General features: G+C 36.1%; 1 protein-coding gene across 8 annotated transcripts in view; it reads right to left on the minus strand.

The window, feature by feature from the left end:
- Positions 1–7291, minus strand: part of LOC143250855 (eukaryotic translation initiation factor 4 gamma 3-like) — a 153876-nt gene extending 146585 nt beyond the window's left edge. For 2 of the 8 annotated variants that reach the window (XM_076501962.1, XM_076501963.1), the window contains exons 1-2: positions 6538–7115; positions 4600–4702 (exon numbers count right to left, since the gene is read on the minus strand). In XM_076501962.1, coding sequence (XP_076358077.1) covers positions 4600–4702; positions 6538–6542 — 108 coding nt within the window. In that variant the 5' untranslated portion in view covers positions 6543–7115. The other 6 variants (XM_076501959.1, XM_076501964.1, XM_076501961.1 and 3 more) reach the window with 5 other exon arrangements.
- Positions 7292–13349: the final 6058 nt, after the last annotated feature.

Genomic DNA, 13349 nt, shown 5'->3' on the forward strand with positions numbered 1-13349 from the left:
ATGACCCAAGGAAACACGGATGGCTACAGCCTCCAAGGGTGTGTTGAGTGACAAAGACAGGGTGGGCACGTGTTGATCAACCAACAGTGCCACCCCTCCATGTACTCGACCATCACACAACCTGTCATTTCTGAACAGAGAAAACTGCCGAATGGAGACAATATCAGCAGTTTTGAGAAATGTTTCTTGTAAAGAAAGACAAACAGGATGGTAGGAAGCAATCAGCGTTTTGATATCATCCAGATTAGAACGTAAACCTCAGTTCCATTGTATCAAGGTGGCCATTTTTAAGAACAGGTAGGTGAAGTGGCTGGAAAACCCTTCGGTTTACGACCACGTCTTTTTTCTTTACTGTCTTTAGTCGGAGGAGGTCTATCAACCTCCATGGATCCTGCTCTAGGTCGGGTGGGCAGGTTTTTGTTATTGGAAGGGGAATCCAGTGACTGAGGATGCGAACAAATAATTGTTTTGTCTCTTGTGGTGGGAGAAAAAGATGTATCAGAAGAAATGCCTGTATTTGAAACTGAAGGACGTGGATCTTGAGGTTTGTTGGAAGGTATGGGAGGAACAGAGATGGGTGTGGAAGTCGATTCATCAACCTTTTTAACCACGGAGGTCAAAAGGCTTTTCATTTGTTTTGAAAACGATTCTCTTGGAGGCACAGAGAGATCTGTCTGCAATCCCATTGTAGTTGTGGAACGAAGTGCAGCAGCATATATTCCGAGATGGAGTTGTGGACAGCAATTTCCGAGCCTCAGGATAACTAATGTTATGTGTCGTTTTCAAACGCTGCACCTCTTTTTCTTCCAACCATTTTGGGCAAGAATGAAAGTAGGAAGGGTGAGAACTATTGCAGTTGATGCAATGTGGGTCCATGTCACATTCATAGGCATAGTGCTCCTTGCCTCCACAACGAGCACATGTCAGGGAACCACGACAAGATGTCTTTGAGTGGCCGAATCTCTGACATTGGAAACATCGAAGAGGGTTTGGTATGTATGGCCAAACCCTGCAAATGATATAACCTGCCTTGATTGTGGCAGGTGCACGTGGTGAAGTAAATGTTAAAACGAGGGTATTTGTTGACAGTGTAACTCCATCTTTGCGAGTGGAGATGCACCTCACTGCAGAAACTCCTTGAGTGGAGAGACCAGCGAGAATCTCTGGCTCGGGAACGTTCTTCAAATCCCTTTCAACAATAACTCCTCATGAAGAATTCAAGGTAGCATGGGGTGTAACCTCAATAGGCATATCCCCAATTGCCTTTGAATTCAAGAGGAGTTCACTGTGTTGGGATGTGGATGTTTCAACCAATATGTCACCAGATCGAAGTTTCTTTACTGACTTTGGAGAGCCAGCAAGTCCCTCTAGTCCCTTTTGAATAAAAAAAGGGGACATTTGCCCTAAAGGTTTTCTGAAAGAGAATGTAATATAAGAAAATGAGGTACATGTGTTACTGATGTTAAAGATTGCTGTTCTGAGTATTCAAGACATGGTCACTTACCCATTGACTGTTTTTTTTACAATTTTATTTAAATATTTTAGAGGATCCATAGGAAAAAGAAAAAATTTCAATACCCACTGACCCCACCCACCATGGAGCCCTACAAGGGGACGCACTACGAAGTCACGCAAGGACAATGCAGCAACGCCAGGGTTTCGTGAGCACTATACCCAAACACCAGCATCAGGCACAATGTCCACAACACCCGTTGAGAACTTCCAACACTGGTACTTGGTTGACTCTAGCCCAAGTGGACCAGCCGATTGACCCAAGGGGGGCCACCCAAAGGCCGCCCATCTACAGGAATTCGAGGCCAAAGTGGTGTGTTAGGGTTGGACCCCTCAACCACCAGGATCCTCTCCTCCCTTTCACGGGTCGCCACGCATGGCAAACACGTGGGTGGATGTTTAGATCCCAGAGAAGGTAACCAGATAGAACAGATCCTTCCCTGGGAGGTCCCCTCACCACATACAGGAATCCACACCGAGGGGCTTTTTACTCCAACTGCAGTTCAATCCATTAACAGACAACAACTACACATTGTAAAGATTTATTTTCCTATCACATGAGTAAAATTAAGAACTTCATTTTTGTAATAACCTTTGGAGCTTTTCCAAAATCTATATATGTAAAAACAGCTTGTTTGGGTTGACGATGACTGAAGGAGGTCGAAACGTTTGCTCCTCTACGTAAAATATTTTCTCAACCCAAACAAGGCATTTTTAGACGTATATTTTTCTCTACAAGTGGGTTTTCTCGATATCACTGATTTTTCAAAATCTGTTTTTCCCACTTGATTTTATACTGAGAGTTTGTTTGTTTTAGAGTAAAACCACACTGGGATATATGGTGGGTCTGCCATAGTAAATCAAACTCTGAATGTTAGTAAGTCTGTAATATTTACTGCTGTTTATACAGAGTACTATACAGAGAGAAGTGATTTCCTATTTTCTCATTACTTCTTTCTTTATTGTTATTATGTAGCACATAAATTCTGTAATTACTAGCTTTTACTGATACACTACTAGTACCCATAATGATTGGAGCTATTGTAATTTTTCATGTTAGAAGCACCATGTATTGACCTACATATACTGGCTGGCTACTTCATTAGGAAATATGTACCTTTTCAGATTTGAGCTTGATCTGAGCTACGGATACAAATGAGAATGATCATGTGATGTGTCAGGTGGTCCTGATAAATTACTGGGGCAATCACATTTGCAGTTAGTCTAACAGATACAGGATACAGCAAAGTAACTGCAGCTTTCAAGAGAGTCATGACAGTTTTGTTGGTAAGATGCTCCAAGGCAATGATCATGTGTTTTTCAGTTATGGAACAATTTATGAAAATGTCTGTTGCAAGGGTGAAGTGTGGCCACAATCATGTAAGGACAGAAAATGTACACAAGCACTTAGACATGTTGGTAAAGTCTAACAGTCATTAAACAACATACCAACTGAAAAACATTTAGTTCAGAGCAATACATATCCATATCCAGCCATACCTTGTAAAGAACATTGCAACTGTGACAGTACAAACTCAACAAACTTAATTACTCACAAAAAAAAACAATTCCTTAATCATATAAAGAACACAATGGACTAATAGCAAGTAGTGAAGGGTTATGCTTTGCCTTTTTTTAAATTATATATGTACAAGTGGGAAAAATTAGATTTTTGGAAAAGCCAAAACATATATTCCTTCTTTTGTGTGTTCCCAACTGCCCAAGCCTCTAGTGGTAGTCATGGTTTGAGACACATTTTACTAGTGCACTCTGGGTCCCCTTTAAAAGGCACAAATAATACTACCATAATGAAAACAGCTACTTGCAAGACACTGGTGCTTCAATCCACTATGCCAAAATTATATGTGCAAGGTTTTAAGAACATGATGTAGACTTCATGCACTATAGTCTCCAGATCTCAACTGAATTGAACATTTCTGGAATGAACTTGGAAAACATATTTGCCATCACTATCCTCTGTTTACTTCATTCATGTATTGCATATAATATTAATGAGTGAATGAAGAAAACCATCAGAACAAATTTCAACATCTTATGGATTCTATGATGCGTTGTTTATGTCCATTATTCAGGCAAAATGTGGTACAACACATTATTATATACAGATCCTAATATAGTGCCCAGCTAGTGTGTGTGTGTGTGTGTGAATAAATGAACAAAACATGTCCTAAAACTTTAACCATAAGGTTACATAGAATTGAATTGTACAGGGTATTCGGAAAGTCACTGTGCAGTTTTGTATGTTAATACATACATAAGTGCACAGTGACTTTCCGAACACCCTGTATGACTACTACTGTGTGAGAAAGGAATGAGGCAATACACAAAACAAACAAATATAACTTGTGAAAATGAGAGAAAACACATTTCTAATGCAAGTATCATGAATTAATATTTTTGCTTTCCTGAATAACAGAATACCCGTTCCTAAACTTTTCTCATAATAATTGTAACACTTCTGAACAGAGGAAGATTTAAGGCTAAATGCTTAGTCAGTTACTTTTATAACTACAGAATAAACTATCAGTCTCAAACACTGTTTTACAAACTTGTTAAGGCACGATTAGAGTGGACTTTGTTATTCATTAATTGTTTTTACTTAATGCTTATAATAATTACTGTTATTATGCCTTCCTTATGATAACCTTGATTTCAAAAACACAATACACATAAAAACATATGCCATAACTACCATCTACAACCTAATATTTTAAATATAAATTCAATTTTTTTTTAAATTGACTTCACAACATGAAATGAAACACTTATTCTTAAATAACAGCAGCAGATGGAAATTCTGCCAATTAATTTACTACCTTATTCCTTTGTGTCATACAAGTTTGGTTTCATCTGAGCCAAATATAATTGGTCAGTGATTGTACTGATATTCTATGGTTAAACTTATTTCAGTTAAAAGCATTAACTAGGTCCAATTTACAATTAGAGGATTCACAGAGTAAATCTGAATTTAACAACTAACCGAGTTCAAGCTAACCAGCTGGACACAAAGTGTAACACAAAATGAAAACCACCTTTAGTCATTACCCAAAAAGAAAATGTGCATACTTGCTTCCTGGAGACTAGATGGTTGCTTTCCACTGGATTTTTGAGTTTATCAACAAATGTTCTTCTGTTAAGATATCTTTCCATCACCCATCCAACTTGAGGTCTGTTTAAATTCAACATCTCTTAGTGAACACAATATCTGGAATTTACCCATATCGACTACTGTTATCCTCATCACTGGTCATTCCCACTTATTATATAACTAACTGACTTGATGTTTGGATTATAGGCTTATGAGAAAACAGCCTATACTGCCTATATTCCACATTATTCAGAATATTAAAAAACATTCCATAAATCAATAATCCATGCTATCACTTTTTAATTCTTAAATACTCTGTAGGTTATGGTAATAGCTTTTAACTCCATCAGCATATCACTATAAATGAATACTTCAACAAAACAAAGGACTACACTCTGGCTATTTGGTAAAAAACAAACTGAACTAACATAAAGCATATACCTTCTCATAGAGAAGAAATGTGTATGTTTTTCCACTATCACAAATCATCAAATGATAAAAAGTTAGCAATAACTAAAATGATGCAATCAAGGAGGGTGCAGCTTTTTGGAACAAGTCTCAAATTGTGGTTCATCTAGAATATAATGCCATTACCAAACTGGAAGAGATTTTAAAGAACAGTGTTTTCTTATAGCAAAGCCACATCGGGCTATTTGCTGAGCCCACCGAGGGGAATCGAACCCCAGATTTTAGCGTTGTAAATCCAAAGACATACCGCTGCACTAACGGAGGGCCTTTTAAGAAACAGATAAGGCTAAAGAAATTTTCAAAAAGTAAATCTGAAAAACAGCAAGCTAATGAATCAATATTTGTCAATAACCTCAATGATCTTTTTACATAACTCACAGAAATGTTACAACTCTGATCAAGATCCCAGAAGATGGGAATGTGTTTCTCACTTAGAACCATAGAGGAAGTAGAGAATAGTGTTACCGACTTTGCTACAAGACAGCCTCAGATCAATCATCCCAGAGATAATTATAGAGATCTTCTTGAACTAATATAACCTTTCTTGGTGGCATTTCTTCTTATGGAGTGTAACTGATAACACCTGAAGCATATATCATGCACGATGGATAGCGAAAAAATTATATGCTCTCAAGATTACTGGACAATTTAGGCTCACTAGCCATGAGGAAAGAGGACTGCATTTCATCTCTTTGTTGTTCAAGTCTATATTAAACTATGGTTCATTACTATTGATGTCATTTCTGCTCCTTGCAATAATCTTATTATAATATTAAGTTTTAGATGGTGAATTCTGCTCTTTAAAAAACTGCTTGTCAAAAATTTCCTTGACATCTGTTGCATCTAAATGAGGATCTCATTGGTTTGGCATTTTATGATTTAGTTGTACCCACAGAAACAAAACAAGCAATGATAAAGGCACTAAATGAAAAAGAAGTTATGGATGAACCTCTTGAAGTGCATCCAACTGAATACCATATTCACATGCATCTAATTAGTATCATAAATCTTTCAGTTAAAAATATAACGATCTGTGTTAATTATATATTCCAACTCCAAGTGGTTATTTTTTGTTTTTGATAATAGCACTTTTTTAGTGGTATTGGTAATTACTTCAAATTCAAATATATATCATATTTGCTTTTGTTATTGGTACAAACTTGTCTAATATTACAATACTAATATTATTAATAATAGTACACTAATAATAAGCAAAGGTATGTATACAAATATTGCAATGTTACTCTGATTAGACTTCTGTTAGTGTTCCAGTAATAATATACAGCACATTACCTAATCTAACCCAATTATTAATTTAAAGTCCAATACTAATAGTACAGTAAAAGCATCATTTGTACTAGTATTACCTAACACTGTAGTATTTTACGTTTAAAATAAATATTTATAAGATATTTTGGTAAATATATTAAACAGAATAGGATACTTGCTGCATGTTCCTCTAGACGTTTGATGTTGAATACTTATGTTGGGAGAATTATGGTACTTCCCTTTCTGTAAGTTCATTGCAAAATCGAAAAAAACAAAAAACGAGTTTTTCTACACATTAAGATTGTAAACCGTGACATGCGTAATATTATCATTTAGAACATAAAATTAACACTCTTTCAATAATCGCTCTTTTCACGCAATAGCTTACACACAGAAATGTCACTTTGGTAGAAATTCCGTTAAACGTATATAAATACTTTATCCTAAAACCAAAAATATTTTAACTTAAGATCAAAATGGCCACCATCGTATGATATAAACTATGCCTAACGAACGATATACAAAACAGCTGATTCTCTTATTTTGCAACTCGATGAAAATTTTGATTGAAGTACCAAAAGACACATTTTCCATTTATTTCCACACACTTGAATTAAATGTGTATATAAAAATGATATACATTGATTGCGAGCGAGGTTATTCAGAGCTTCTGAAAGTGAAAATACATGATTCACACTTTTGTGCAATGGGAAAAATATTTATTTTACCACAATTACTTTCTCTTATTTTTTCTCTCCCTCTCTCTTCTTTTTTGTTATTTACCTTTCGAGTTTGTTTGTTTTTGTTTCCATAAAGGTCAGAAAAATCAGCTGCCAATTAAAACATATTTTAAAAATAAATTGCGAAGTTTAAACTTCGTAAAGGATTTAAAAATACTAGCTAGAGTGTTCATCTTCTGTACGGAAGTTATGTAAATTCAAAACTAACAAAAGATTATCTTAGTATGTAAAAAGTTGCTCCCCTTTTATGTATTATCAAAAAAAACGTCCACAAAAACTTCAAAACACAAAATATGAAACCGTAATTTTGTATGTATTTCGGCATGAACCAAATAAAACTTCATGCCTAATTTGGTGAAGTATTATTAAAATCCTAAAAGCGCTCATAAAAATCGCAAAATGCAAAACTTAAAATTTGTATGTACTTATTTATATACCCAGTGAACCTCCATATCAATTTTGATGAAGATTCATCCACACCCTGAAAAAATCGCAGTCTCTTGAAACAAGATGAATATTTTTTGTTAATAGTTTCTTGTATTTAGTTTGTATACAGTTTCAGTCTAAATATATGGTCCATCAGTTGCTGAAATTACTTTTTTCGTTTATTATTAATCGCCAGGTCATGCAATGAGGTACTTGTGTTGCGCCCACAGTAGGCATTGAAACCCAGGTTTTAGGTTTCTTAGCCTTACCGCTGAGTCACTGGTGTGTGTATGTTTGTGTTCAGACCAACTTGTTCTAGTTGCTTTGTTTATTTATTCTCAATGGTGGGTAATGTCTACTCTGCGTGTGAAAAATATTAGTGCAAGTAGTATAGTGATACAAAGCATCTATGTTAAAAAGATTAGTTCTGCAATATATTTTGCTGACCGATTTAATATTGTCTAAATGGAACAACCGATAAAGGTCACAAGAAACCGAATTTATCTGTTGAACTCATTAGCGATTTCTAAATCACCTCGACATGGTGTTCTAATAAAAACTTACTTTAAGACAATTTTGTTCAGTTGACAGAAGTTTACTATAAGAGAAAGAAAACTGTGCAGCTAAGCACAACCCACTAGAAGTGAGTATGCTTTGGTTTGTGTAAGTGCATAATCTGTGTTTCATTTTTCTTTGTTTCATAATAAATATTGAATTCATTTTACGAGATATGCCGAGGCCTTTTCTTGGAATGGTACGCACCGGTACAGCATAACGGCACCATTTTTAACATTGCAAACGAATGTGTGAATTTTCTCCTTTAAATTAATCTTTTGTTCACAGGAAGATCAAAGAGACACTGAACTAGAAGTATGACAACATACTATTTGTTTGACAATGTAATGTGATTGTATGATCATCATTGCAGCACATGGTATGAAGCATCAGAAAGGATTCGTGTGTCATTAATACTGAACATCAATGATCACCTGGTTTTAACAATTACAAGATGTGGCCACTAGCAGTCAATGTACGGTAGCGGCCTTACTTTGACTGACAGGTTTCAATTGGGCAGTAGCAAGTGAAAACCAGCTTAGGTGGAGGCAATACTGAGTTCAAAGAAACTGCTTGGGACTGGGAAACAGGTGGTCACAAGCAGAATTGACCTGTATGTGGATATAGGCTATACATTCGTCCAAATAAAATAAGTGACAAAGTGGACAAAGGCAATTGACATTATTAATCACATAGCACCTTCCTAGCCAATGCGTTTGAGTCTCAGATATAAGTCATTTTGAGCTGATATGCTCAGTCAAGGTGGTGATGCCAGTTTAAATGGGCATGTATATCGCTTCTAGTGTATTTTGATTTTATATGACCGTGAGTGTATGCAGTTTCTTTTGGGTCTTGAGAAAACACCCCAACTTAAAACTGAAATGGATTATAAGCTTCTTTTCACCTTCTGTGAATAAGAAAGCTAGAACAAGTGAAGAAGTGATCCTAGAACGAAAATTAATGGCACTAGTGATAATTTCTTTTCCTAGTACATCCAATGATCATAAGCTAGCATACGATGAATGGTCCAGCTGCTGGATTGCCAGAAATATAAAAAATATTTTTGCAGGAAGTATATATTGGAAATAAGACACTTGACTATTCATCTTGCTTTAAACTGAAACTTTTGGAGCGGAAGCGAAGACAGGAATAAAACTTTGAAAGTTTCCAAAGAATGGGTTAGCAATGAAATAATTTATTTTGGTGAAAGTCGACATCAAAAGCTTGTGTTCTCGCAGCAAAAAAATCGAACACAAGGAAAGAGCGAAATATAAAGCTGCAGAAATATTATTGGCTGAAGCTGAGAAAGAGACCATTGAAAATCTGTGTTTGAAAGCATTATTTTGCCAAAAAGTGGTTAACGCAAAACGTTTTCACACAGGTAGGAAAACGAAACAATTCATTTTATAATTTTGAATCTGAAATAGACTTACAAAAATTAAATGGAACCAACATGGACCGTATCCTTCACTCAGAAACGCATCTATTAGCATTGTGAATCACATTAGTAAAGAACTAAAAAAACAACAAATTAATATAGTTACCAAATCGAAGAGTAGAATTTTCTTGATAATCGACGAGTCGACTTTTTTGAGTAAAAAAATCTACTTTAATATTGAATGCTCGAATATGTATCCATATAATGGAATGAACAAGCCAGTAAATGTATTTTTGGACTTGAAATAACTTAAAAGTGTTACTGGAAAAAGAAAATTTTAATTCTTTCCTCGCTTTGCCTTCATTCAACAGAATTAATGGAGACTACCTGAAAATATATTTACGTTGAGTGGCATGTGATGGTGTAGCCGTGTTGCTGGGAGGTAGAAGTGGAATTAAAGAAACTGATGAAAGACAAATTTCCTTCTTTAATTGTATGGCACTGAGTTAATCACAGATTAGAAATGTTAGACAGTGACTCTCTAAGTCAGTCTCAAGGAATAACATTTACATTGTTTATTGATAAACTTTATGTCTTATATCTCGCGTCGCCTAAACAAATCAGAGAACTGAAAGTGTACACACACTTGTTGCCGATTCATCTTTTGAAAATAGACTGAATTTTAAGCTCTCAAATGGGTTTGGTTTGGTTTTAAATTTCGCGCAAAGCTACTCAAGGGCTATCTGCGCTAGCCATCCCTAATTTAGCAGTGTAAGACAAGAGGTAACCATCGCCAACTCTTGGGAAACTCTTTTACCAACGAATAGTGGGATTGACCATCACATTATAACGCCCCCACGGCTGAAAGGGCGAGGATGTTTGGTGTGAAGGAGATTCGAACCCATGACCAAATTACGAGTCGAGTGCCTTAACCACCTGGCCATGCCAGGCCCTTTCAATAGGTGTCACTTAGTTTCAGCTTTTTGAGAAACTATAAAGCATTAGAGCAACATATCGAAGGAGCAAAGCGTAATTCTGTAAGAGACAATAGAAGGAGCAATGTGCATATGAGGGTTGACAAAAACATTACAAGCACAGAATTTCCTTTGGATCTGAGATTAATATGTGATGTTCTTCAAGAATTATCTGAACGGAATTTGGACTTATAGAAGTCTCATATTGACTTGTACAAGGCGGATCGAAAAATAAAAGCTTTCGTACAAAATTTTGAAGAAAGATGAATGATTTCAGGCTCATATTATAATAATATCGCAGAAAATCTTCACTTCCCGCGAGTTTTACCTCACAACAAATGTTGAAATAAACATCCTCCGATTAATCCATAAGTTTTTACAGAATGTTCAAAAATTAATCGAAAGTAAATTGCTTGATAGTGAAGATAACGTTATAACAAATTGTGCATGAAAACGTTGATGCTAATTTAACATTCTACGAAATGGAGGTTAGAACGTTATCAGTAAGACTTCACGTAACTGAAAGAAATAAAATTCGTGAATCTCGTTAGTCTCCCACAGAAAAACAAAGTTCCAGAAAAACTTCACCATTTGAAACACACTCTGAGTATTATTTCGATTTCTTCCAGTGAATGTAAACGAAAGTTTTTGCAGATAATTTGATTATCGGCCTAACCATATCTTCGTTGATCATAAAAGTTGTTTTGACACTTTTGTTTTTTAAAGTTGTTGGCCTGCCCCTTCAATACAATGATCCCAAAATATTAATGTTATGGTTGCTCCGAAAATGTCCAGTATGGCCAGGAAGTTAAGGGACTCGACTCGTAAACTGAGGGTCGTGGGTTCGAATCCCCGTCGCACCAAACATGCTTGCTATTTTCGAGTCACGTCCGGATCAATATTATTTGGTCCGGCATGGCCAAGCGTGTTAAGGCGTGCGACTCGTAATCTGAGGGTCGCGGGTTCGCATCCCCATCGCGCTAGAAATGCTCGCCATTTCAGCCGTGGGGGCGCTATAATGTGATGGTCAATCCCACTATTCGTTGGTAAAAGAGTAGCCCAAGAGTCGGCGGTGGGTGGTGATGACTAGCTGCCTTCCCTCTAGTCTTACGCTGCTAAATTATGGACGGCTAGCACACATAGCCCTCGAGTAGCTTTGTGCGAAATTCAAAAACAAACAAACCGAAAATGTCACCCATCAGTGAACACCAAAAACAAGGAACAAAGTAGGGATTTTGCGTCAGATGAGAACATGATAAAAATTTGTAATTTTGTATAAAAATGTATTTCATCTCTTAATTTCTTATATACATTTTAGTACCGGCTCATATTTTCTTTTTTAACAAACAAAACAAACACCAGATATATCCAATGTTGTAATTTTATATAAACTAGGAAGACAAAGTATTATAGGATTCGTAGTTACGATCCTTAGTTTATGAGCGAATCTTCTGTTTTTGACAAATTTAACTGTCTGGAATATGTCTGAAAACAAGTTTCACCTGATCAATCTTAAACACTTCAATATATCCCCTATAACCCTTCCTTTTTTATATAGAAACTATTTCAGAGGTCTTAACCTATCAGGCCCGGCATGACCAGATGGTTAAGGCACTGGACTTGTAACCCGAGAGTCGCTGGTTCTAATTCCGGTCGTACCAAACATGCTCACCCTTTCAGCCGGGGGAACGTTATAATGTGACCGTCATTTCCACTATTCGTTGGTAAAAGAGTAGCCCAAGAGTTGGCGGTAGGTGGTTAAGACTAGTTGCCTTCTCTCTAGTCTTACACTGCTAAATTAGGGACGGCTAGCGCAGATAGCCCTCGAGTAGCTTTGTGCGAAATTCAAAACAAACAAACAAACACTTCTATTACTGAGATTACGGTATTTTAGTCTGTTTGACAACCAACATATGACTTGTCACTTGTACATTGAGTTTTAAACCACTTGCAAAATATCAGTCAAGTTGTTTATTTATTAAAATATGGAGAGTAAGGAGAAAGAAAGAAAAGAAAATTTATATGTGGAACAACTGGTAAATATATCTCACACAAGATTATCATTCACAATACTGAATCATATTTTTATTATGAACTGAGCCTAAATTTACAATAAATTACTGAACTTAAAACTTCTGAATTAAATTAATTTTTAATTTAAATGCACTGCAAAAGAAGTTACACTTTTCCTATTCTAAAAATTTATTCATGTTAAATTCCTCTACCTCTCACAAGATTATCTATTCTCGTTCAGTGCTGTCCTCTATATGCGAACTTTTTTATGGATGCAATGAATCTTCGACTCCCCCCTACTGGAATTGCAAGATTCCAACATATTGTACTTGCTAATTATCACGTGTCACCGCCTCACCAATGAGACCATGACATACTCACATGAAGCATGTGACTTCTTCTACTAAACAATTACTTAGTTTGATAGAGAATGTAAGCACTGGATTAAAGTGTGAAAAAAGGTTGAGATGTGTGAAAATAGTTAAGTACCTACAGGAAATACATTTTCACTCTAGGAAAATTACAACTTACAATATGGTACTTCCCTTCTCTCACAATATTAGCTAGAATACTACATTGATAAGGAGGAGGAACTGGAGCAAGAGGGACAACAGAAGGGTCAAAAATAAAAGGAGCACATCTGAGTAGGAGAGTATGTGCCTGAAAAGTAAACCTCACTATAGAAATACACTTTAATTCACACACTAGCCACTCTATAGCTATGGGTTACAGACCATACTCAGCAAGTTAACCATATCCTAAACCTGCCAGAGGGTATTGACATCAATGTGAGGATACGATGAGGATCATATCATTTCCGCCTCAAACCCAAGAACAAGGAAATTGGGAACCTCTCTGATTCTTGGGTATGACATGTGACTTAGCTCTGTACTATCGATATCAGA

This window comes from Tachypleus tridentatus, chromosome 5 (genome assembly GCF_004210375.1).
Source record: "Tachypleus tridentatus isolate NWPU-2018 chromosome 5, ASM421037v1, whole genome shotgun sequence".
In the NCBI taxonomy this organism is placed as follows: domain Eukaryota; kingdom Metazoa; phylum Arthropoda; class Merostomata; order Xiphosura; family Limulidae; genus Tachypleus; species Tachypleus tridentatus.